This window comes from Notothenia rossii (genome assembly GCF_949606895.1).
Source record: "Notothenia rossii genome assembly, chromosome: 11".
Taxonomy (NCBI): Eukaryota; Metazoa; Chordata; class Actinopteri; order Perciformes; family Nototheniidae; genus Notothenia; species Notothenia rossii.
Genome location: NC_136910.1, coordinates 15553287 through 15579716, shown reverse-complemented (window position 1 = coordinate 15579716; position 26430 = coordinate 15553287). Strand labels below are relative to the sequence as shown.

General features: G+C 40.1%; 3 protein-coding genes across 3 annotated transcripts; 2 read left to right on the top strand and 1 right to left on the bottom strand.

Annotated features, from left to right (window-relative positions):
- Positions 1-1331: 1331 nt before the first annotated feature.
- On the bottom strand, positions 1332-4881 carry arl3b (ADP ribosylation factor like GTPase 3b). Its single transcript, XM_079659329.1, is given in 7 exon segments — positions 1332-2345; positions 2929-3114; positions 3267-3317; positions 3457-3573; positions 3710-3853; positions 4767-4785; positions 4787-4881. Coding segments are annotated over 7 exon segments (645 nt in total). The 5' UTR covers positions 4867-4881; the 3' UTR covers positions 1332-2297.
- Positions 4882-4957: 76 nt separating this feature from the next.
- On the top strand, positions 4958-12771 carry sfxn2 (sideroflexin 2). Its single transcript, XM_079659327.1, has 12 exons — positions 4958-5225; positions 6872-7125; positions 7911-8081; positions 8170-8268; positions 8851-8926; positions 9801-9886; positions 10561-10621; positions 10746-10812; positions 10897-10946; positions 11290-11339; positions 11455-11502; positions 12055-12771. The coding sequence occupies exons 2-12, from the start codon at positions 6971-6973 to the stop codon at positions 12152-12154; spliced, it is 963 nt and encodes a 320-aa protein (XP_079515453.1). The 5' UTR covers positions 4958-5225; positions 6872-6970; the 3' UTR covers positions 12155-12771.
- Positions 12772-13065: 294 nt separating this feature from the next.
- timp2a (TIMP metallopeptidase inhibitor 2a) lies at positions 13066-26183 on the top strand. The gene is made up of 6 exons (XM_079659328.1): positions 13066-13330; positions 14025-14514; positions 21043-21143; positions 21231-21339; positions 23560-23684; positions 24269-26183. Exons 2-6 carry the CDS (start codon positions 14379-14381, stop codon positions 24464-24466), a joined length of 669 nt encoding a protein of 222 aa, XP_079515454.1. The 5' UTR covers positions 13066-13330; positions 14025-14378; the 3' UTR covers positions 24467-26183.
- Positions 26184-26430: the final 247 nt, after the last annotated feature.

Genomic DNA, 26430 nt, shown 5'->3' with positions numbered 1-26430 from the left:
ACCACATTTTACATTATATTTAGTATACTGCAGCATGTTTCAATTTACCGAAGGGTGTAGGAACAATCCCTGACTCACACAAGGAACACGATATCTTTTAATACTGTGAGTGGTAGAATGTAAGAAAGGGAATTTACTTCAGAATCAGAATACCTTTATTAGTCCCACAGAGGGGAAATTGACATAGCTACAGCAGAAAAGAGCCACAGACAGCTTAATGTTACCCAAGCATGCATACAAAAGTAATAAAGGTAAAAAAAAGAAATTATAATAAAAAAGTTACACATTTTACAAAAATACACACCCTGTAACAGTTCTGAGGATTTAGCGGCCAGATATATATTGCAGTTTTTAACGGCATATATATATATTTGACATAGTTGGTATTTAACAACAAGAGGTATTTTAGTCTGTGTTGTTGTGTGTGGGGGGGTCTACTAGGGGCCGTGGTGGTTATATAGTCTAACCGCTGCAGGAAGGACCTGCGGTATCTTAAGTAGCCACACTTTAAATTTCCATTTTCTACTATACTATACAGGTGGTTTTATCTGGAGAAAAAACAGGTAAACTGCACAGTATATTGAGTTAGAAAGTAATGACCTCAAGAACAGTTACATTTTCGGCGAGAGGTCGACTTATAGAGAAAAAGGAATGAACTAAAGCAGAATTGGGGTGGCAAATTGTTGTTTTTACCCCCCATGAAATCATGTTACTTCTTAGAATAATATGTATACGCAACTATAGGTGAATATACATGTAATTTATATTATAATGTATTATAATTATATTATGTGTTAAAAATGGCTTTAAATTAGCTTTTTACCTTTTGTGAGGCAGAAGTATGGTTTATTATGTTTATCAGCTCTTGACCTATTCTGACAGCTTTATTAGATTCTGTAATAATCCTGGTTGGGGTTTTCCCCCCAAGCTATATATGTCTTTAAGTTGTTCATGTGGGAAAATGTTACTCATCCTTTCAATTTTCCCTGCTTTGACAATGTCTTTGGCCTTTTATTTTTAATATAACGTTTAACAATGAATTCTGTCTTTCCTTTCAGGTAATACTTGATCAATATATACACAAGTAATATTGATCATCATTTAGAATACAATGCTATATCGTTGACATGATTTAAATAATGGATTCAATGCTCTCTGTAATCCAATGCCCTGAATACCGTGTGTGCTCGCCTGCTGTCTCCCACAGAGGCTCCATGCTGTCATGAACAGCTGACTCCACCTGCTGCTGCTGTGTGACCTCTCCAGCCTCTGAGTCACTAAAGTATGTCGGTGCGACAAGTCATTCAATAAATGAAAACTCAACGACTCAATATTTCTTATCCTTTTTATTCACATACAGTACCTTCAATTCTGGACAGGTTACATTCAAGAATATCAAAAGGAAATGCCAAAAAGAGTGAATTCCCTCACAAACCCTATAAGCACAAAGAAATGAATTGGGACGTAGTACTTATAGTACCTCTGTTAAAAATCTGCACATATTAGATATGCAAATATTATAGACTACAACATATACTCTATAACATGTGTATAACGTAACATGTGACCACAGGGCCAAGATATTTACACTTGATCTAAAAGAGTTGTTCCTCTAAACTCAACTTTTATTATATTTTTTACATATTAACATGTAGAATATAATTCTTTATAGGGGAGAGCTGGAATCGTTTCTCCGACATTCTTTAAAACCACACACAGAGTTGTTGTTTGCAAGCACTCTACTTCACCATAAATAAAACAATTACAAAAATATACCTCACTTCAAACAGAGCCATAGCAGGAAAAAAACGTACAGCCATCTCGGAATGATAAAAAAGAAAAAAAGATTTCAACATGTAAGAACAAGATGGAGAGAGGAGGAGGAGGAGGAGGAGGAGGAGGAGGAGGAGGAGGAGGAGGAGGAGGAGACTGGTTTCCAGGACAGTGTGTGAAAGAGTTTAAAGGACAGGCTGGAATTCCAATGAAAGACAGCAGTTTAATGGGAATGTTTGAGGTTGGGACAGGCGGCGGATGGTGACGCAGGTAGTCTGGGTGGAGGAGGTCAATTTCCTGGCATGTGTTCCCTTTAAAGTCAAAATGCCCCCCTCTCTGTAGCGTAGGAAGATGTTCTGAGATAAGTAAACATCAGCAATTTGGGAATGCAGGGGGATTTAAATCTCCAGGTCCATGTTGGATTAGTAGTGTGTTTACATTCAAAGGTATATCCATCGTACTAAGGCTCAGGAGGGTGCAGTGTGTGTCAGTGTATGTGTAGCTGCTGTAGACTAGAAGCAAAGCTATTTTTTCTTGGAGTTGACGCTCTTGCACACCCAATTCATGCCCTCCTGAAAGTGAATTTAAGAAACAATTTTAAAAAAAAGGCACATAAAAAAAATGATGCAAACAAGTAACACTTAGCTCTAGAGCTGTTTCGTTTTTACTTCATACTTCCACGGTGGATCCCACAAGTTTACAAAATCAGTAATACTAACAAATCATAAATAAATAAAAGAGAGAGAAGAGGAATAAGAAAATAAGCTTTCTATTGATGATTAGGGAATGACACTTTAAATGTCTGACTGTCATCTCTTTTTACGACATAATCACCATAAAAAGATTTTAAAACGCCCTTGTACAAAATCCCCGATTTCAATAAAATAATTAATAGGATTAAATGAATACAACTTTTTTTATGATTGTAGCTTGTCAGTGTGTGCTTCCTTGACCTTTGAATTTACAACGCTCTGGAGGTAATCTTGAATCTAATTCTGCAAATGTTGTAATGGTATTGGTGGAGCCTTATCTCTATCTGAAACTGTGCAGAAACAGTAGCTTTAAACACAAAGAACAGATAATAAAACTATCAACCTATTTTTTGTTTTAAAGCTTTAAATATTCGGTACAGGAATATGCAGCTTGTCTCCTCACCTGAATGCCCTCCCCAGTGAGGGCCGAGCAGGACTGGATCTGCCACATGCGATCCCGGATGGTGTGCAGATTCAGTCCCTCAGCGATCTCCGAGGCCGGGGCGGCTGTCAGCAGGTCCTGCTTGTTTGCAAAGATCAGCACTGGAACGCCACTCAACTTCTCTTCATCCAACAACTCAGCCAGCTCCTGCAGCACACACAAACATCTTTCAGGTACACATAAACACAAACACATATTATGTCCCAGAAAAAAGGGAATCCAGGGGTTCAGGATAATGAAACAATGAGTTGCCGTTTTGAGACTTTGGTAACAAATATGCAATCTTCCAGAACACACACCTGACCTGTCTCCTCAAATCTCTTTCTGTCAGCGCTGTCAATTACATAAATCTGAAACAAAATGGAAGTGTTCCTTGTTAGCACATACAGCAGGTCCTCAGTGCGATAAACTGTGACACGAAAGAACGGATCAAAATCACGATGTAAACAAAGCTAATTTAATGTGTTTGGCGCATCATGCTTCACTCACCAGCACATCGGTATTTTCAAAGTAGTTTCTCCAATACGGCCTGATCTTCCTCTGGCCCCCAATGTCCCAAACATTCAGTTTAAAACCCTGAGACTGGACGCTTTTAATGTTAAACCCCTGGAGACAAGACGAAACATAAAGCTTAAGGTTAGACAGATATAAAACATAATCCATCCATGTTGTTTTAGGTCTGTTTGCTCCAATAACACGTGGTGCACGCATCCCTCCGAATCTATGTCTTTTATGTCTAAACCTGTGTGGGGGTGATGTGGCTGATGTCCTCAGATGCCAGCTGTTTGAGCAGGGTGGTCTTCCCGCCGTTGTCCAGACCCAGAAGAAGTATCCTCACCTCCTGGTCTGGTGTGCTCTTTAGCTTACGCAGGATAGACAGCAATCCCTGCAATTTAGAAAATGGATCATACAATTTGAACAGAAATGTTTACCCATAGGGACAAACAAATATATGGAAAATTAAAAGAAATAGGGTCTATTCTAATAACACTTTTCTTTTGACTTGTTTCTGAAAACATTAACACTTATGGCACTTTTTTACATGCATGTTTTAAAAACATTTGTAAATGCAGTGTTCTGTAGAATTCAGTTTTGTCATCTTCAAATATTAATCAATATGTAATATCATTTTTGGTGAAATATGCAAAATATCATGTTTTTGATTCTAACAAACCAAACATGTCACAACAGAAAATATTGCTATAAAAACTCATATATATTGCGATCAATGTTGAACTTTTGTCTAATGCGTTCTTCTCTTGAATGTGTATATTGTAAAATGAAGTGACACTGTTTTCCTTCTGGAGGTACTTTTAAGTCAATGCGTAGTTTTAATTTTTTAAACCTCGAAGATCCGCATCTCTTCCCTCCATCCGCCGGATTCCCCATTTACAGGCCGTGCAAGTGCATTTAGATCCCCACTGTGGCTTTCGAAGATGAGTAAACATCTAACGGTACCCACACATAACGACAACTACTGGTCCTTGGTGAGAGTAGCTATACACATCGAATTGATAGTTTTTGTTGGGCTTTGCGTGCTTGTTGTTATAGTGAAAGGCTAGTTAACGGCACGCAAACATGAGCTAAGCGTAGCTAACGTGCTAAGCTAATCTCCCCTGATGACTGAACGAAGCAACAAGGCAGCTTTGCAGTTCAATGTTTTTCTCGGCAGATTGCTGACAGCAGCAGCTCTTACATCTCCAATGTATTACATTAAGTGGTGCTAAATTGAAATATGTTAAATAGTTTTGCTTGATGTATAGAGTTAATAGCTAATTACAACGATAAATTGAACTCACCATCTTGTTGCCTTCTCTCTTGGAGACGCCGCCGAGGGTTACTAGGGGGAATGACGTCAGACGCAAAGTCACGCAGAACTCGGGCACAACCCCCAAACATGGATGCGGAGTTTTGGTTAGCTGCCTGCTAACAGCTGAATGTTTCAAATGTACAGGCAGCAATAATTAATGCACATGTTTAATTATGTGGACGGCCTTTTCAACAGACGTTCAAATAAGTTGCTGTGTAAAATGTGTCTCATTTCTATTTTAGACGATTAAGTATCTATATTGCCAAAGAGCTAATAAGCTACCTAGCTAATTAGCATAACAGTTTGGTTGGCCGTAAACTCGGGAGCTGCCCCAGCCCGTGATTGGACGAAGGCATGCCACGTGTCTTTACTATGCCACACGAGCACATTTGATTACTTGACAGGTTGCTCTGTAGGGCTGTAGAGGGTGAGGAGAAATCTCCCAAAGGTAGGTTTTCCATGTTCTTGTCTTGCAAGAATACAGCCTGTGTGTCGATGCACGTGTCTCGTTAGTTTATCTTTATCTGCCTAGCTGCAGAAGTCAGCTGGTATCTCGAGTTACGAGTTGCATCACTTTGAGCTCGGACTGACATGTTTTTACTCATTCGTTTTAACTGCTTTGATAGTGTAGACACACTACTACACTAAACAATCTGTATACGTCGAGCTTATGTCTTATTTGAGTGGAACTCAGTGATTAATTACACATGTTATGCACACACAAGCCTGAAACAGCTGTCATCAATGTGTAAGTTGTGTTAGTTATCCAGATGCGTTCAGGTGTTCCTTGCTATGCTACGGCCTGTAGATCAAGTTTCTCAAGATTCAGGTCAACTTAACGTCATGACATGCCGCATGCACCGAGCCCTGTTTATTTCTTTATATAAAGAAGTTCTGTGCAATGCAGCTTCCAAAAGACATATACCTAAGGCTGGTTTTCGGCTCTGGGACATTTCAGATTTAGTGAACGGATAAAAATAACATGTAGGTGTAGGCCTCATATGTTCTTTATTTTCCTGGTTGTATGTATGGACACGTTGACATGTGTCTCATGTTCAGTGTTGCCTGCAAGGTTCTGCATGCCTTTATCCTACATGCAACAAACGGCTGCCGAAACAATCCAGTTTGAACCAGACTGAGCCTCCAAAGAACACTGATAAACCACACAAGGCTGGTTTCCATTGTGAGATTTCACTGAATACCTATGTTTAATAATTGCGTATCTAATGGTGAAGATGCACAGTGGGATCGTTCGAGCTGAAGTCAGCAGGTTCTGGTTCCTCTGGTTGTGTATTAAAAGTGTAATGCTGCCACTGCAAAAACCAAATACGAGAACCTGTGGAAACATTTACCAGGAGGTGGTCAATCATTTCTAGTGGAAGTTTGGCCCTGGAGATTTTTTTAGGGAGAAACAAGAGTTGGTGTTTGTTTGGGGTTGAGTTTAAACCCAAGGGCACCTGCTGGCAATCCAACATCTTAGGAGGGTAGAGCAAGAAAAATACACTTCAGTATGATACATACAGTATCTCAAACACCATTTTCACAAGGTTGTTGAGGTTTAAAACCAACATGGGTACCTTAGGCCTGCATGTAATGCATATCCTTACAGTTTGATCAATTGCTCTGTTTCTCAACGAATAGTTAAGTCTACAAATGTAAAAAAAGAAGAAGAAAACGGTGGGTTTTGAGTCACATTTTCTTTAAAAGTGATTTCGTTTTTTGATACTTCATTGACTATCATAAGATGAAGAAAAGCTGCAAGTCCCCTCATTTGAAAAACTGTAAAGACTGTAACCAGCAAATGTTTGGCTTCTTTTGATCAACTTATTGATTATTGACCTGCAGTCTTGGTAAACCTTGTTGGAATGTGAGTTTAAAGGTAAACTAGCCTGTCCTCACTGACCCACTGAGCAAAGAATCAGCTCAAACCAGGTCTGTCTGGTTTGAAAACAAACATGAACCCGTTTTAAACGGACAAGAGAAATGCATGTAATTCAGTCATTACCTATGTATCAATGTATGTTCTACTATAGTTACGCGCCAGTACTATAGATCAGCATATTTTATTTATCATGACTGTCCTCTTTCCTGCAGGTTTCGACAGCTGAGTAACGTCCTGCAGAGTAAACAAGGGCCTTTCAAAGATTTGAACTTTTTCATGCAGTAAGTCAAGCCTGCTTTTTAACCCCCACAATGGCTTCGAGCTCATTCGACATTGACGCACCGCGATGGGACCAGTCCACGTTTATGGGTCGATTGAATCACTTCTTCAACATCACAGACTGGAGAACTGTGACCTTACCTGATTCACGCCTGGATGAGGCCAAAGCTTTAGTGGATAGCTGCAGGTAAGAAGATAAACACTCAGACCGAATGTTATCTGGGAGATAAGATAAAACCTTATTATTCCAAAGGAAATGTTTGTGCACCAGATGGCAAAAGAAAAACTAAAACATTACAATAAATACATAGAGTAATACTGTATTACTCTATGTATTTATTGTAATGTTGTTGTTTTTCTTGTATTACTAATACATATAAAGTGTTTAGGGAGTAGTACTTACACCACTACCTATTAGAATAACAATAAAGTCAGATACATTTGGTAAAAGTAAAACAATTATAACATTTGGATAGATATTTTAAAAGTACTACTGCACACATTTTTGAAAAGTCATGTCACACAGAGAGTAATTGTTCATAGTATGATGATCAACAGCCACTTATTGCATTGTAATTCAGCAGTTTGATCTAATAAACAACCTAAATTATCATTTGTGTCTGGCTTTCCAATCATTTGAAACATTAAAATCTGTGTCTTAATGTATGCATATCCGATTTACAGTATCCAAAGCTACTTGGGTAAACTATGTAGGCCTTTAGTTCCAAAACATCTTTAACTCCTATACAGATTTTTATATTAAATGAAATCATTTTAAACCAGGTGTAACATAACACACAATAAGTCAACACCAACTTTTAGATGGATTTTCCCTTTTGATATATTTCCTCATTCCCTGCATGTTAACTGTCATCTGAGAGTTTCAACATGAAAAATGATATTCTCTGCATGCAGTTCATGGTATGAAAAGGTGTTGTTTGGTTGATTATGTGTGTATGTGCTGCTCTGTAGGGCGGGATCTGTCCCCCCCGGCACCACAGAGGAGCAGCTCCACTACGCCAAGAAGCTGTACGACTCGGCCTTCCACCCCGACACCGGAGACCGCATGAACCTCATCGGCCGCATGTCCTTCCAGGTCCCTGGAGGCATGGCCATCACCGGCTTCATGCTGCAGTTCTACAGGTAACAGGGCGAGCTGCATTTCACTGCATTGCAATATTTTCACAGAGGGAAGATTTTGAGGTTTCATGGTTAACCGTCTGTTTTCTAGGACAGTTCCTGCTGTGGTGTTCTGGCAGTGGGTGAATCAGTCCTTCAACGCTCTGGTCAACTACACCAACCGTAACGCGGCCTCCCCCATCACTCCCAAGTAAGAATGAATCGTAAACTTTTATACATTTTAAACCATAACCCTGCTGTCCTGTGTTTTCTCAATTTGTAAGGCAATGTAACATGTAAGTCTCAAGTCTGAATAATTCCCAAGATACTTTTATTTTAAATCCACATCACTAATCTTACTTTGTTGAAATAAGTTTAATGTCCTGTCTGAATTTGATACGGTCACATTCACGTAGAGGCAACAGCAGCACAATGAGACAGTAAATGCATCTATTGTTGACCAAGGAAATAATTAAGGGATGAGCAGCGAGCAGGTCATCGTCTCCCTTTTTTACACAGCATCTTACTAAATAAAACAATCATTCAATACAAAATCTTAATTTAAAATGATTATCGTTCAGCACTAAAAAGTCGTCTGGCTGTATTTGTAAAGCTTAGGAATAACACACCATGGAATGTCAATGTAGTTTTATTACCCTTTAAAAAAAAAAAAAAAAAAAAGGTTCATGATAAATTATTACCATAAAACTACATTGACATCACTTTTAAAAGACAGATGAAGCCAGCAATGTCATCTTCCGTGTGTTTAAAATACTTTTATCGTCTCTCTCAGGCAGATTGGAGTAGCCTACTTCACAGCAACCAGTACCGCGTTAGCAACCGCAGTCGGACTCAATCTCTACACAAAGGTACAATCACACAAAGAACGTTTATTCATTCAACACTATGTTCCTGATCAAGGTTAACTTTATGTTTATCACAAAATTCTTCAAAAGGAGAAATGCACTTTGCAAACAATGCTTTACAGAATTTACTCAGAATATTGACGCTTTATGTACATTTGTAATGTCTTTGCTGGGAAATGCGCTGCAACAATGTGCTAATATTATTTGGGATGTCCTTCATTGTCAAAATAAAGGTGTTCCCACTAAGGGAACCCTCTTCATGTGCATTAATGGGGACACATTTTGCTTTGTGATTTCCAAAATTGTTGAGTCATCACCGTGGCACAGCTGAATTCCCCCCCCCCCCAAATAAATGAATTGAATGTTGAGTGGACATTGGCTTCTGCAGAGACAGAATTGGTCTCTACACCTGCACACAAAATAGTAATAATAATAATAATAATAATAATAATAATAATAATAATAATAATAATCTGAGACGCCTGATAAGTACTGTATGGGCCCAGACCGCAGCCAAAGAATTGCAACAAAACACGCAAGCATGAGATGAGTTTGAAAACTCTGGGAAAAGCTTGCTTTTTTTCTGTTAATACATATCTGAAAACTCTTTGTTTTTTCTCTCTCTCTTATTTTCTCATCCCTGTTGTGTGACTGTTTTCCTTATTGTCCCCCCCCCCCCCACAGCCCCTCTTCCTATTGTCAAGCGTCCTTGGGTTTCTTGAAAGGCGCTCTATAAATCTATTATTAGCTATTATTATTATTATTATTGATAGTCTTTACTTTCTGTTCCCTTCCTCTCCGACTGTGTTTCAGTGCTATGTGAGGTAAAGTAAAAAGCTGAATGAACTTAAAACACCTTTTCCTCTTCACTTTGCAGAAAGCCCCTCCCCTCGTGGCTCGCTGGGTTCCTTTTGTCGCGGTGGCTTCAGCCAACTGTGTTAACGTTCCTATGATGAGGCAACAGTAAGTCCTGCTGTGTTACTGCCTCAACTCCTTAAAAATACATGCAGAGGTATTGTTGTACTGTTCTGGGCACATTTTATTGGTGTACTTTTCTTGGATCAGAAACTGTGAGAAGCTTTGTCACATTCTCTGTGCTAGAACCTTAAAGATGTTCTTGTTCCATGCAGAGTAGGTTTTAGTTTTCCAATGTATTAAGACCCTAATCATGTTTTTGTGGAGGCCAAATTATAATAATAATAATAATGTAGAAATAGTAAAACAAGGTTAGATGTCAATATAGATTTGTTTTGGTTGTCGGCTTCTCCATTACTAGAGTACAACTTGCATTTTGTTTTGCGACCCTGTGTAGAATAACAATACATTAACCTTGAATAGATCACCTTGAAATGTCACAGAGGTTTCCCGCTGACTGAAAGCGTCTTTATGAAATGTTGTTGTGTGTACTTTCTGCAGCAATCTTCCAATAATTGGCCTTGTGAAGATTTAGCTAATGCTCCTTTTACTTTAATGTTGTATTTCCTGTTTAAAATGAGTCTTTTAGCTTGGTTTTAAACACTTAAGGTTCACCCTGAAGTCAAGACAAAATATTGGCCACTTAGCAGATTGTCTACAACTAGCGTGGATGACTGATTGAGTTTTACGTCATCACTATTTTGTCTCTACTTTGCTTTCAGGGAAATTCTGAATGGCATTGCTGTCACAGATGAAAATGGCAACAAACTGGGTCACTCTAAGGTCAGCATTCTGGACGCACTTTAAGACACTTAATGAAGGCTAACGGAAAGCTTTTTTGATCTTTATTTTCTATAAATAAACTCCTTGTGAAGTGCCTTTTGAATCTTGTTTCATGTCCCTGCAGAAAGCCGCAGTAAAAGGCATCACCCAGGTGGTCTTCTCCCGGATCACCATGGCGGCACCAGGAATGAGTACGCAAAGACGTCTCCTCTTAAAATGCTATGAATATTGTATTTAGTTCTTCAAGTTAACCCTTTCTTCTTCTTTGCTCTCAGTCATCCTCCCCATCATCATGCAAAGGATGGAAAAATATAAGTTCATGCAGGTTAGACCTTTTTATTTATATCTATTTGGATATACAGTAATACATATATTTGACTTTGACTATATTGACCTAACCCTAACCTTCATACGGCTAAAGTGGGCATCAGTCCTCATTTTTGTAGGTCTGTCATTTGTTATTTTAGTGAAAAAACCGACTATCACACGCATAAAAACAGTACATTGATATACAGTAATCCAAGACAAAGAGCTGCTTTACATAGTGATTATTGACATCACATATTCGAAAAATAATCTAGGAATTACTGTAGCAAAGAGTATATTTGTGGCCTAGTCTCTACATTATTATTGAAGGTTTGATCAAACCTCTGTCTGTCTCTTCACAGAGAATCACGTATCTCCACGGACCAATTCAAGTGATGTTGGTGGGGGCGTTGTAAGTAGAGAGGGGTTCAGCGTCACGGAAGTTTGATGCATTTCCACAACTTGGATAATAATCTATTGTTTCCGTCGTTGCAAATAGTACATTTTTTTCACTCTTTCATCTACAGTTTGGTCTTCATGGTGCCTGCCGCCTGCTCGCTGTTCCCTCAAAGATGGTAAAAAAAACATTTCCTCTCACCTGCTGACTGACAGTAGCTTAAAGACGGTGTTGATTGAGGACTGAGCTCCTTAAATGTTCTCAGACTCACGTAAACTGTTTTTGAAAGATGTAGAAATTGATGAAGCAGGACCAGAGATAAATTCCTTTTTTATATTCCACTAATCCTTCCTTGTCAAAACTTGGTCCTACAATACCCACATTGCAACTTGACCACTGACGCCTTTTCTAAATATGTACTGACACATGAAGTGCATATTTGGAAAATGAGATATTGGGGTGAAAGAATTTGGTAGGCAAATCTAAATTAGGAAATATAATGAAGGGTTGTAGAAAACGTAATTGCAGATAAGTAATACTTATCCATCCATCCATCTATGTAACAGCAGCAGTAAATAAAAACAAGACAACAAATATAAAGTATGCCCTTTAAACACATTGTAATCATGAACCAGCATCAGCTTGTTTAATTGAACATCATGTTTCTCTTCTTTTTCTTTCTCCTTTGGCCCCTGCTTTCCTAAAATCTCCGTCTATCTGTCTCTCTCAGTTCTATGGCCGTGTCGAAGCTGGAGCCCGAGCTGAGAGACTCCATTGTGTCTCAATACGGACAAGCTGTTAAACATGTGTACTTCAACAAAGGCCTCTGAGGCTTAGATTAGCATCATCTACTCACTACAAATGAATGATTACACATGTGTTTATGAATTCATTTCACAATTATTAGTAAAAATGAAGTGCTAATTTCCATAAATCATCACATTGGTGCTTATTGGTGGGATGTTTATGAACAACCATGCCACTTTTTAAACAGTTTCTTTATCTTTTTTTCAAATGATTTCTTACAATAGACAGATGCTAGGGGCACTGTGTACTCCTGTTGAGAAACCAAATGATTTCCTCTCAGTCACATTAGAACTGTTAGTTTGTCCTTCATGTCTCATCTGTAGTTGTTTGCGTCTTGTGGCTCAACGTTTCTTACAATCTGTGCCTTCTTCAAAGCGGCAGGAGCAACAACACTGCTGGATTTATTGTCTTTAAATCAAATTGTGCTGTACTATGAAACCACATAAATACTTCTATGCATTGATTAAGACTCTGAAAATAGGTTTTGTGTGATAAAAGGGGAGGACACTGCCATCTTCTGACAGAATAGAGGTAGAGGCGTGACATGTTTGCAGGATTAAAATGGTTTACCAGTCAGACATGTCGCTTTGTGCCACGATCCTCAGAACAAAATGTAATAAAACCACACAATAATTTGAAATACAGCGTTCTGTGTGTTTTTATGTCGGCTCAACAAAACCCTGACAATATGGTGTAAGGATTTTGTGAGGTATGTTGATACTCATTATAAATTAAATTACACTTCTTGCAATAGGTATCTGTTGGAGCTATATATCTCTTTATATTATTTAATAGTTTAACATTTATGTTCTTGCTGTTTATAGTGTTTATTATTATTATCATTTATTTATATGTATTCTTAGTGTCATAAGTTAAAGTAGTTTCTATGCTTTTATTTTGATGGCATGTTTTGGGCACTGGGTGATTAGAGCACCTGGTGTAATTGTATATATTGGAGACAGGTGGGTGGTGGGAGCCAGAGCACTAGTAGGCAAACGGTTTTTTTTACCAGGGTGTTTTCGAGCCACAGGGTTTTCCAACCACAAGAAATGAAAGCAGGGTGTTTCAAGCCACAAGGAAGGAAGCCATAGGAAAGGCTTAAAGGAACCAACCATAGGAAACCCGTTCATTGTCAATGATATTGGATCATAATAAATGCACAACGGAGAATCTTGTCTGGACCTGGATCATTGCCCTGCGTAAGATCTGCTAACTAGTGCTGTATTATTTTAAGTTCATTATCTGTTTTATGTCTATATGATGTTGGCCGCTACAGTATCTAAATTAATTTGATTACAAATCTTTTAACGTAATCTGAAAACAAAATTTTATAGCATTGATGTCATGAAATTGTTTTTTAAATTGCCCCATTTTTTAATGATGAAATATAATAATCTTTCACAATGTAGATATCTACTTGACATGTTTTCCAATATAACCTAGGCTGATTATAGTTACTTACTTTTGGAATCTAAATATATCCTGTAATCTGTGACTACCCAAACCTGCTGATGTATATTATTATATATAATCGCATTTTGTTCTGATTATTTACAAATGTAAGAAGTTTAAGGGGAACATCTTTCTTTGTGTAGAAAACACACAGTATTAGAAGTGTAGAATTAAAACATTCTAGAGTAGAAGAAAACATTAGCATCAAGTACCGACAAAATGTCAATAAACCTTAATCTAGATAATAAGGAAACTCATCTGACTGCAGTGACAGATTTGTTCCACACTTTTCTATCAATTGTATTCCTGTTTATATGCAAACATTGTTTATTACATTTTCTGACTTAAATATTATTACTTAAATATTGGGAATACGGCCAGTCAAATATGGAAACTGAAGTATATTTTGTGATAAATTAAATATTCGTTTTTTTAAAGCAGCAGCTCCAGTTGTTCCAGCTGAACGACACAGCGCTCCCTGCCGGTTCGGCCGGTACTGCTGCGGGGAGGAGCCGGGCGCTTTATAAAACCGCCTTGACCCTAGAAAAGAAAACACTCCCTGAAAGACAGACAGCTGCAGTGCAGACACCAGCCAATACCCATCCCGTCACACCGGAGCACACAGCGAAACCTCACCGTCACGCCGGAGCTGAGCACGCACACCACCCGGGGCTGTTTACCAGGTTTCTGTCGGTAAACAACACACAGCGGAGGGGGGGGGGACTGCCACTTGAGCTACACTGCAACGCATCTGCGTAGCACCAGAGAGGCTGAAGAAACGTCGCATCACCGTTTATGAAAATGCCGTTTAACGTTAATGGCATCCTTTGCACGCTCGCGCTGCTGTTGCTTTGGCGGGCGGAGGAGCTCGCGGAAGCGTGCAGCTGTGCCCCGGTCCATCCGCAACAGGCGTTCTGCAACGCCGACGTAGGTGAGTACAGCACCAGGGACTGTTGTGGTCTGTTTGTTGTTGTTTACCTATGTTGCACCAGCCTCCTGCGCAGATACCGGGAGCTGCCTGCAGCCGCTCAGTCCGGCTCCGGTTCCCGCTGAACGGGCTCAGTGAAGCTGATGGAAACCTCTGGAAAGCCTTAAGGTGGAGGTTCCTCTTCAAGGCCACTGCCAGACTGAACGCACGAAGATCCCATTGTCATGTTTTGTCTGGTGGTCATGTTGACAACAATACACCTTTTACAATACAAAAGTAGCCATTTGGAAAAAGAGAACGATTATGTTGTTTAGGTGTCATGGATGCATAGGGGCCAACAAACATAAATGCAACATTTTCAAATCTCCAAAAATGGATTAAAACATCACAGCAAGGAGTTTAAAACCTGCAAGTATTATAATTACTTTTATGGTAACACTACACATTTCAATTACCAAAGTAGCCATTTGGGAAACACAGTAATACAAAATGTATGTTGTTGAGGTGTCATGGAGGTATGATATGAAGGGACCAAAACACATGAGGACATGCACTTTAAAAAAAAAAATGAATTAAAACATCACTATAAGGAGTTTAAAATCACCTGTAAGAATTATAATTACTTTTTTATGGTAATGTGTCTTCTGATTTTAATGTAATATCTCAATTCATTGCTCCAAATCCAACAATAAGAGGACCTTACTGTTTTATCGCGGGGTGGAAGAGGCAGAGCACTATGTTTGTGTACGTCAGTGCAACACAGGCTGGGCCCATCACTGTACATAATGTCTCAGGTCTGCAGTGGAGGGTGGCGTCACCCCTCAACTGCTGTGGGACAGAGCAGCGTCGCCTGGCTTTTGCAGGGCAACGTGGCACAAGAGAGGAAATAAAGAGAAAAGGATGGGAAAAGCAGAGAGGAGGACAAGGGATGGAGAATGTGAAGAGAAATGTTTTTATGGGTGGAGGGGTTTAAATCTAAACCACAGAAATATGTCACACCGCGAGCTTTCCCAAATTTCCATTCCTGCCCTGGTTCTTCCTGCGAGGGGTGTTGCTGGGAGGAATTACAAGAATGCTGCTGGGGTTTTCCCAACTTTTGCTCCGGTGTAATGCAGGGACACACACTCGTTCACACAACTACGGGCCCAGCACTATGCACTGTGGACGCTCACTCACACACACACACACATACTCTGGCTACAAATGACATCTGGCTGTCAGTTTAGGGTGTGTTTTAGGAGGAAACGCAATAAAAGTCACAGTCCAAGTGAAAATATGTATGGTATCTTTGAGAATGAGAAACTCCTAAACCACACTACTTTGGTTCCATCTTTTATTCCTTCTCTAGAATCCTTATTCACACACATGCACCGGTGTGTGTTTGTGAATGGGATGTGTATCCCAGTAATTTCTTATTGCAATCTGACATCTCTTTTTTCAGGTGTGACTCAGTCGCTGGAAGTCTAAGAGAGGTGTATTTGTGTCTAGTTGCTCATGTTGTTTTTAAAGGTGGTGTGAGTCAGTTTTGTCAGCAGGGATGATGTACTTTAAAGGCACATGGGTAACTGTCATTGTCCAGCGATGGTTCCAGGGTGGATTTGAGGTTGATACTGGTTTTGGGGGATCTTAGAAGCAGGAATGTTTTTTTGCAGGCTTGCCAAGAGCAAAGAATCATAATAGAGTTGGTTGTCTGGTTGCCCAGAATGTGTAGGTGGTGACTTTGTTACCAGTTGGTGTGGTCTGACAATTTGGTGTTTGTTTTGGTGAAATTGGATCCCACTTGTTTTGAGTTCACACACATACTGTACATGCAGGGGCTGGCAGCATGAGTGTGTGTCACCTTCTGTTTTTCATGCGAAATGATGCAGTAGCTTAAAACCACAAGCCATTAAAATTGTCACCTACCACACAATCACACACACTCACTAACTGCAGAGACAAACATCCTCTTTTCATTTAACTGCTCTTCCCACAAAGGGGAACTTCCCCAGCAGCCCAGCCCTGCAATGTCCAGACACTGGGCGTTGTGGAAGAGCAGAATCAACTGACTGTGGACATGCAACAACACACTGACTCATTTATAGAAATGGAAAATGAAGGCTGCAAAAATGGACATTTCAGCTCATTGTTTTGGTTTTCTTCCCCACATTTTAATTCAGTTATACAGCTCTCAATTAGCATTGTCTCCAGTAGCAGCAGGCAGCTGATGTCAGTGAAAATGCAACAAACACTGCACACCACATGATCAGCACTAAACAGCAGACAGACACAGTTAGCGACTAGCTGGTGAACATATTGGAGCATTTAGCAGCTTAAGAGAAAGACATGTCCCACAGGAGTTTGTAGAGACCAAGAACAGAGCTAAAAGAGTATTGGACTTTTACCTGAACACAACTACAAATCAAAGTTAATGTTTCAATTAAAACACTAATCAAAGTTTATTACACTGGAAGGAAGGAAGAACAATAACAAAAGTCAATAATTATTTCTTGCTAATCTGACTCTCATATCACCTTGGTACATTATTTATTTATCTGCAAGTTATGTTCTAGGTTAAACTGGTGCAAACAATAGTAACATTAGTGGAAAACATCCATCCCAGCTTCTCAAATTCCAAGGTGATGTCATATGATGTCTTATATTGGCAGTCCCAAACCTAAGAAAACCTTTTTTGACCATTTTAATAATGAATAGATATTCCAAATATTTGCAGATTATTTGTGTGTCTACTAATCTGGTTAGTCGACTAATAGCATCTTTGATAATGAAATACTCCAAAAGGAATCAGGAGTTTTTCTCTTTGCTGCACAGGTCTTCACCCAGATGTGTTCGGAGGTCATGAGGACGGTTGAACTGCGTTTATGGGCAGTTTGTCTCTGGTTAAATGACAGATTTAACAGAAGGCCCACGTCCGTCTGGAGCTGGACAAACCACATCAGCGGTGGGATTGAATGGGGGGGCACTTAGGATGTGGGGTTTTTATACGAGGTATGCATGGAAAACATTGCGTAGTGCGACGGAAACGCATGTATAAGTCATTAAACATTGCCCTGGTTGAGGGAGTGGGGGAAATGTGGGTCACTTGGTGGTTTATGGAGGGGGTCCTATAGCTGGTGATTGACTGCTGGTGATTGGATGACTTTAGGATCAATCTGTGGTGGGGCTGGGTCTCCTGCAGGCTTCCCGGTACTCGTGCTGTTTTAGCTTCACGCTGTGTAGTCTGCCGCCTCCGCCACACGCTGTTTAGACTGCACAGGATGATCCGCTCTGGCTTTATTGCAGGGGCTAAAACTCAAAAGTAAACACGTCTGCAACACAAAGGTAGACAGATAAACTCCCATAATAGCAATCCATGGTGAACAGCGGGTAATTACCCCTCAGTATTGTGTCCTGCTGCTGATTCTTTGCTCATTAGTTTGTGGCTCCGAATGAGGTCAGGAAATGAGAGCGGAAAAACTGAGAGGAATGCAGGAGAGAGTGCCAACCAGGTGTGTGTGTGTGTGTGTGTGTGTGTGTGTGTGTGTGTGTGTGCATCAGAGTGGAGCTCAATAGCAGAGGTTTGCTTGTGAGGAACTGGGATCAGTGCCTCTGACGCACTAATGAAAGACGTTTTAAGTTATCAATGCTTAAAGCCAACTTCCTTGTTTCTGATCCCAGATCACTTAATCACAGTCTCAACAAATATGTTTTCTCCTCCTTTGTTTGTAGTCTTTTATCAACAAAGTAATTATGTGATGATATTGAACAAACAATATGTAATGTTTTGCCAGGATTCTTTTAACCAAAACAAAAATAAAATAAGGGGTTTGGTGCCATTGTGAAGTAGCTTAGGATCATGGGAGTTTTTGTCTCCAAACCACTGATTAAATCTGTTGACACTCCAATACAAAACAGTTATTTATTAACACAGTGTTTCCCTCATGCTGGTTGTTGTTGCTCAGCTTTTTCTATAATAAATTAAATTCCTTCATCTGATATAATATCTATGTTGACATGGACTCAGATGTGAAAAAGTGTTTGGGAAAATATGGCTTCATCTGTGGATGTCGTCTGTCAGGCTGGTCTGGAAGACAAACTGAAGCCCAGGAGACGCAGTGGGGGAGTTCTGTCTCATCTGTGTTTCTGTCCGATCCTAATTGGAGCCCCAGATGATACCTAGAATCCGACATAAAATATGCACCAGCTAAAAGAGATTAGGAGGAGACAGGGAGAGAGGGTGGAAGCATGTAGGTAAACAGTGATGGAGGGGGTCAAACTTTGCAGGGCCGGACCGTAGCACTGGCGTTATAGATGTTCGCCTAGGGCGCCAGATCTGGGGAGGCGCTGCGCTGGAAGAAAAACATTTTTGACCGTTGGTGCTCATCCTAATTTTCGGCCTTGATGTAACAACATTCATAATTAAGTAAATGTAACACCCTTTTTTGACCCCGGTTACACTTTTCATTTGCCCTGTACGATGGGCGCTGTAAGTGATGAAAATGGGGGATGTTGGCTTATCTGGCGCTCACAGCCAAAGTGCGAGTGAGCTTGGGAGCGAATGAGGGAGAGAAGGAGGGTGCACCGGTACCGGCACTGTTGTTATTAGCATCTGGTTTTAGCTGCTCTAACGGATATTAGAAGAAGACGTTTCTACAATAATGTGGAGGGCTAGTCCTCTCCAGTCAGACTGAGAGGCTGATAACTACAGCTCAGTGAGGTAAAGGACTCTGAGTGTTTAGATAGTTCCCTTTAGTCTAAGTTATCTCAGTGGCTCAAACGGTTTGGTCACAATTTATGTAAACAAATATTTCCAAGGCACTCCTTTATAATTATTGGGATAAAACAGGTTTGAAATCATTTCAATGTATACTATTGGACAGTAAACCAAAAATATTGTTTTAAAGTGGAGAGATTTAAAAAAAAAATGCACGAATAAATAAATGTTAATAGGTCAAATAAGATATGAATGAACAACAAAAATAAAATAAGTTACATTTATTTTTTATTGGCTATGGTAGGTTATTGGTTATGTTCATATACTTATTTGATTAATAAAATATAAACCAATCTTTTTCATATGGGTGTTTAGAGTTGTACCTCCTAGATCTAGTAGTAATTATGCTTAAAGTGCACCAGATTGAAGCATTTTACTTTAAAGGTCACATGTCATGGCCATTTCCACTGATCATAATTCCATTGTTGAGGTATACTAAAATAGAAAAATACTGTGCAATTTTCCAAACTCACATTGGTTTCGCATACAGCATCTCTGTAAAGTATGTGTATTCAGCAGTATTCACTTTCTCCACTAAACGGCTCACTGCAGCTCCCCCCTCCCCCCCTCCACCCCCGCCCCTCCGTGATTTCCTTATTTAGCGATACACAGCCAAAAACAGGCAAACTCAACCTGAACACACACAAAGTCACAGCCGAAATAAAAACAATAAGTGTGGCTTGATATTGACATGTGACCTTTAAAATGTTAAAAAAAATCTTCCCGGGGGGGCATACCTCCGGACCCCCCTAGAGGATGTGACGTCCACCCCCCATTCTATCGTGTATTCCTTGGATACTCTATTGATCTTTATCTTTTCTATTGTACGATTCTCTGGCTGGGGCGCCAACTCAAATCTCGCCTAGGGCTGTAAATTGTCTAGAGCCGGCCCTGAGTCAAAGGGATGTATGGAGGGGATGGATGTGTGTGAAGATGGGGGTAGGATTGGGAAGGGGAATGGATGGATAAATGGAAGGGAAGGGAAGTGTGGTTTTTTAAATCGAGGACCAAAAAGGCAGAATGTGTTGACCAGGTAAAAGTAGCCTATCAGGTGATTAGAGGTGTGAGGCGAGGCCCTTCTTCAGACCTACCTTCACGATAACACTGACTATGAGGAGGAGGAAGAGGAAGAAATGAGGAGAACAGTGAGAGACGTTATTAACTCTGGGAGCCATGAACCCCTTTATTTGTGTCTGCTCCAAGTCGTAAACTGAACACAAGGGTCTCAGAGCAACAGCAGTCAACTCTGGGTTCTCTATTGCTCATATGTTCCATTCTGAATAAATGCCCTAGGCATAGTTGAAGCTTGATGTAGAGGCCATTAAACAAGGTGAGAAACATGCCTCTGGCCCACTTTCTCTCTCTGCCTATCAGCTTTCAAGTTGTACTCTTGTTCCTTAATTCAGCTACTTGGACAGTTTCCTGTCCATGTTTTGAAGCAGGAAGCTCTGCTGTCAGTTTCTCCCAAGTAAGAATGTGTGGATCTTCTGTGTTTTTTATATATATATATATATATATATATATATATATGGATATAATTGTAAACCATTTATCTCTGGGTTAGAAGACAAATCAAGACCTCATCTTGGAATTCGGAAATTGTAAAAAAGAAAAGTTTTGGATGATATGATTCTTTATAAACCAAACAAAGAATTGATCCAAAAAACGTCTTGTTCTCATATCTGGTTGATTACAGCAGCGTTCTGCTTCCTTTGTTTTATTGGTACCATGTTACGAGACTTGTAATCTGACGCTGCGTTCCTCTGTTTCTTCAACAGTGATTCGAGCGAAGGTGGTGGGAGAGAGCGAGGTGGATACCGGGAATGATATCTACGGGAACCCAATCAAGAGGATCCAGTATGAGGTCAAACAGATCAAGGTAAGAGGACACTGATCTGAGTATCGAACAGATGTTGCCTCCTTCACTCTGACCTTTGACCCACTCGCTGTTTTTTTGTTGTTGCAGATGTTCAAGGGTCCTACCCAGGACATCGATGCCATCTTCACTGCTCCTATGTCTGCTGTCTGTGGCGTCACCCTGGATGTCGCCGGCAAGAAGGAGTACCTGATCTCAGGTGGGTACCACTGGTGAGATGTCTTTAATCCGTACACAAACAGAAATGAGCGTTTGTACAGATAAAACAAACATATGACACGTTAATGAGTGATCTATTTAAGGTTATTTATTGGTAGTGTTTTTTGTCACCTTTTAGATGAAGCCGGACTAGCTGTTTCCCAATTATTGTCTTTATGCTAAGCTAACATCTCCTTGCTGTAGATCTCTCTGGCTCCAGAAACTCCCAGCAAGAAGGCATAAAGGTCAAAAATAGGTCAAATTCAAAATAACACTTTTAAATTTGTTTGTGTAGGCCAGGGGTGCCCACACTTTTTCAGCTTGGGAGCTACTTTTAAAATGACCACGCCCAAATGATCTACCTGCCCAATCTGTGTCGTGAGCAGGGGGTGCTAGTGGACTAAACGGCGGATAAACTGTGACACGCTTACACTAATTGCACTAATAAGCGCATAATAGTGCGCCGCATTTGCGCTTCAGATGAGGAGGTGAGGCCCCCTCATAACTGCATGAACCCGTATGGCACAATACAACTCAGACCGGCTTACCAGTACGTCAATCAAGTGGCAAATGCCATAGTAAGGATGGATGATAGGCAAACTTTTTTTTTTTTTTTCAATGCCATGTGATCTACCCATGGTGTAGGCTCTCATAACTTCTTATGGGCTATTATTGTTAGCTAAGTTTCAACCCTCAAACGAAAAGTGAAAGAATAAAAAGACAGACAGATAATCAAATTCAGACCTCCAGGTGTTCACAGCAGACAACCTGGGTAACTGTTTATGTAATTATGGGTAATGATAAGCTGCTGACTAAACCCTGTGGAGACTGGGAGTGACCTTGTCTGCCGTGCTTGAGTTCCTGAGAGATGTACATTTAACTACTTTTTATCTTATCCTTGAGGGGATGAGGACCATGAGATAAAAATAAAGTACTTCACTCTACAACAGTACAACCTGAAGGGAGCATTTTTTTAGTGCTCTGGATGTATTGTGTCCATGAGCTTTTATTTAAAGTTACTTTCACAGATGCAATCTTAAACTTTAAGGCTCCTTAAACTCCAGTGTGATAAATTGTACAAGCCACTTATGTCATTTTTCCAGACGGATTGTTTAGATCGTGTGAAGTGGGCTTATATGAGGTGCTAGTGATACTGTGGGGCAGCAAAACTTTGTACGGTAACCTTAAAGGCCCATCTAAAAAAAATCAATATCAGTGTCAGTTATCTATTTTGTGATTTAGATGTTTAAAAGGGTAGGTTTTTGATTCACCGAAAGTCAAACAAAAAACAAATAGATTTTGGCACTGGCTTCGAAGAGAGTACAGATAATGCCTGCAGTGACCCGTGGAAAAGGGCTGTCAGGCAATAACGTCAAGTGGTCAACATATTTCAAACCTAGAGTACACATGAACTGGTGGCTTAAATATGTTTTTCTTCTGTCCGTACTGTCTACAGCAGTGCATCGCTTGGTTTGATATCAATCGACTTATCCAACCACCACCAGAGTTATGAGCATTTTTCTAGAAATGTCAAACTATTCCCTTAATGTTTTATCCACTGGAACTGGCTAATATTGTGACAGAAAGCAGCAGAAGGAGACCTAGTACAGCAAATAGAGCATCGTGCCATGCGTGCTCTGGTTTCCCCATCGCAGACAGATGGACCCGCAAACACTGGGCCCTAATTACAGAGAGTTGTAAGAGGAGGAACTGCTGAAGCCAGCGTTTCCTCTCTCTCTCTCTCTCTCTCTCTCTCAGACTGCAGGACTTGAGCAGTGGGAAGTGGGACAGCGTTAACTTTCTGCAGACTGCGGCGTCTTTTAAAACCATTCATCCTCTTTCCAGCTTTAAGGGTTAACACAGTTGGAAAAGTGCCAGTGAAACGTGAGTCAGTGCTGCAAAGACAGAAAACCTGTTGGGAGTTGCTCTGCAGACGTATTGCGGTGAAGTGAGGAGAACGCAGCCTCAGCAGATCTGTAAACTCAAGTTGAAGTGTATTCTTGTTTTGACTGGCGCCACTTGTGCATGAAGCAGAAACGCCGGCTTCTCTGTGTTGATGCCTGCAGGCACAGATTGGATTGGTTTTACCTGGGAACCTGTTGCCTGACACTAGTTTGACCTTAAGTCAAATTAAAGCATTTATATGATGCCTGTATGATCTTGTTAGGATCGACTTTTTTTGTAATTGAGATGGTTGATCAAAGTCTTGCTCTTTTGGCAGGCAAGTCCGAGGCCAACGGACGCATGCATGTGACCCTGTGTGATTACATCATGCCCTGGGACTCCTTGAGCAGCACCCAGAAGAAGGGCCTGACCCAGCGCTACCAGATGGGCTGTGAATGCAAGGTAAGGCGGTGGAGGAATGCTGTGTATGCATGCTTTAACTCCCTGAGACCCACCCGCTAGTCAAGATAGTGAGGATGATATTTATTCAGCTAAATACTACCTACTTTTACTTACTGCAGTGTTGTCCTGTGAAATGCTAGGGCTTAGGTAGGCAAGGTGCAGCATGGGAATGGCAGACTGTGCCACTTTTGAATAAATAATACAGAGAGATAACTACTGGATTTAAACCCATTTATGGGCTATGGCAGAAAAGAAAAAAAAATAGAGAAAGTTACAAATTATAATAAGAGTTACATAAAACTAAAATAACAATTTGAGTTAAAAAATAAACTTTATTAACATAATTGCAGATAAAAATCCAAAGTGAAGTTCACAGCGTTGTGATGTGATGAATAGCAGCTATTATAATTAAAGAATTTGATATAGTGTATACTTTAACTTTTTAAATATACTATACTGTTATTGTGATTTCAAATAATACCCCACCCTAACTGTAAATATAAATGACAACCGCACCAGAAGTTGACTTAACATGACTCCACAGACTTTGCACACAGTTTACTGAGAATGTCCTGTGTCTGCAGATTGTGCGCTGTCCTTCTCTGCCCTGCGAGATCTCGGCTCCTGAAGAGTGTCTGTGGACGGACATGATGATCGAGAAGCAGGTGCACGGACGCCAGGCCAACCACTACGCCTGTGTGAAGCGGGCGGACGGCTCCTGCTCCTGGTACCGCGGCATTGCGTCGCCCAAGAAGGAGTTCCTGGACGCCGACGACCCTTAGTCACGAGGCAGGCCTGACTGCCCACTGTCTGGAAAATAAATGTAAACGATTCCATTGATATTCAAGATAACAACATCATATTTTTGATTAAAAAAGGCAAAGCTAACGTGTCTAATATTACCTGCCGGTCTGAAAACAACCTTCAGCCTCTCTCTGTATTTGTTGTCCGTTAGCATTCCAGTCAGAGAAAGCGACCTCGGCATTGCTCATTTTGAACTGAAGAGGTTTCGGAGGTTCTTCTCAGACACAGCACTTCTTTAATAACAAATAAAATGGCATCATGAGACATAGACTGGTCAAGTGATGATGTAACTTCCTCCTGAGGCTGGCGTCAGGAGGACATAAATTCTCGGTGAGACAGAGCACTTCCTGCCCCGCAAAGCGCTTTAACAGCTCTCCACCAATCAGACGATCATTTGTTTCCCATCGTGTTTCTACTTTTATTACCTCATTCTCCATTTTTATTCCAAAGCCAAATTCCAAGTTGCCTTTTTTTTTTTTTAAATGATTGTCTCGCTCTCTCACTATTAGTTTCTCTCTCGTCTTCTCTGCTGGTACACCCACGACACGGTTTTCTTTTAAAAGAACATCTAGCATGGCTTTTCTGGTTTCATTAGGTGAAACATCTTTTCTTGTGGTGATTTTAAGTCTGCGATCTTCACAGGCCTCACTGGACCAGTCTATGCTGTGCAAAGATCAGCTCTCTAAATTTAAAAAAACCTGCTTCCCGCCCAGCAGTCCAATCAAAAATATCCTACATTTCACATCTTCATTCCTCTTCATTCTTACCCCGATTTTGTAGCCGTACAGTACCCATGCATATACTAGTTGTATTGTTACTTGATGATTATTATTTACTGCATTAGAACTAGATTTGCACTTTTTTGAGGTTTAAGTACAAGAGCCTAAACACTCTGATGTGACATTTATCATAGTTCGCCCCGTCCGACAGATCCACCTCAGGTGCAGATATCTCCTATTTTGAGTGATTTTGGTGATCTACATTCACTTATTCTTCCTATGTTTGTCATCAGATCAAATTGAAGAAAAACTAAAAAAGTGGCGCCTGAGAGGTTGGGATAAAAGGGATCTTTTTGCAGGTTTAATGTGTGAAAGAGAAACAAAAAGAGCTTTGTTGGATGTTATTTCAGTGTCTTTGTACTATCTGTTGATTGTAAATGCCAACAGCAGTTTCATGATTTGCCAATATATTCTTGCAGATGGTTTATTTCATGAGTAATAAGGTATTAACATGCTTACTGTTAGCTTTCCTGCTCTTTCCAGTAATTAATGAAAGCTTTACCGCTGTCATAGAAAGCAAGTTATCAATCCAAGTTTACAGTGCTGTTTTATACACCTTAAGCTATCAAAAAAAAGCTATCTATGGAGTATTAGAGGCATAATTTAAAAGTAAACTCTTTCCATTTGCATTACTTTGTATTTTTTCAGTGTTATTATTATACCTGTCATGATTTTTGTGTGTTTTCGCTGTCTTTTGTCTATGATGTCTTTAGCTGTAATGTCGAGGTGAGAAGGTCCTCTTGCGCTGGAGTAACGTGAGAGTGAGAGAGATTAACCGTTTTTGGAGAGGTGTAGAGAAATGAGAAATGGGTACCTTGTGTTAATAGAGGACTGTGCATGTGTTTGATGCTTTGTGTAAGTCCAGGCGAAGGACAAAATATTCAGTATTATCAAATAAAAATCATGTTTGAAAGAATGAATGTCACCTGTGTGAGTCTTTTCGAGTGTTGAGGGGATGCAGGTGTATGGGCCCAAAGGCCGTAAACATTTGTTATACTTCTGCTTTATGCTGTTAATGAAACAGACAAAGGGCGCTGTCCTGTTAGTGAAGATTGACAAAGGGGACGTGATGAAATACAAAAGTTAGTGGAGGCAGGGTGTGGTGAAATGAAAACTGACATTTTGAGGTAAAAACTGATGCAATTGAATAACAATAATTATTT

What these genes read in the sequence shown, in the direction of transcription:
- sfxn2 (XM_079659327.1), top strand. Translation starts at nt 6,971, where the DNA reads ATGGCTTCGAGCTCATTCGACATTGACGCACCGCGATGGGACCAGTCC. An exon ending in GACTCAATCTCTACACAAAG is followed by an intron (nt 8,927 to 9,800) that starts GTACAATCACAC and finishes TTCACTTTGCAG; the next exon opens with AAAGCCCCTCCCCTCGTGGC. An exon ending in CATGGCGGCACCAGGAATGA is followed by an intron (nt 10,813 to 10,896) that starts GTACGCAAAGAC and finishes CTTTGCTCTCAG; the next exon opens with TCATCCTCCCCATCATCATG.
- timp2a (XM_079659328.1), top strand. Translation starts at nt 14,379, where the DNA reads ATGAAAATGCCGTTTAACGTTAATGGCATCCTTTGCACGCTCGCGCTG. An exon ending in ATGAGGTCAAACAGATCAAG is followed by an intron (nt 21,144 to 21,230) that starts GTAAGAGGACAC and finishes TTGTTGTTGCAG; the next exon opens with ATGTTCAAGGGTCCTACCCA. An exon ending in AGATGGGCTGTGAATGCAAG is followed by an intron (nt 23,685 to 24,268) that starts GTAAGGCGGTGG and finishes CTGTGTCTGCAG; the next exon opens with ATTGTGCGCTGTCCTTCTCT.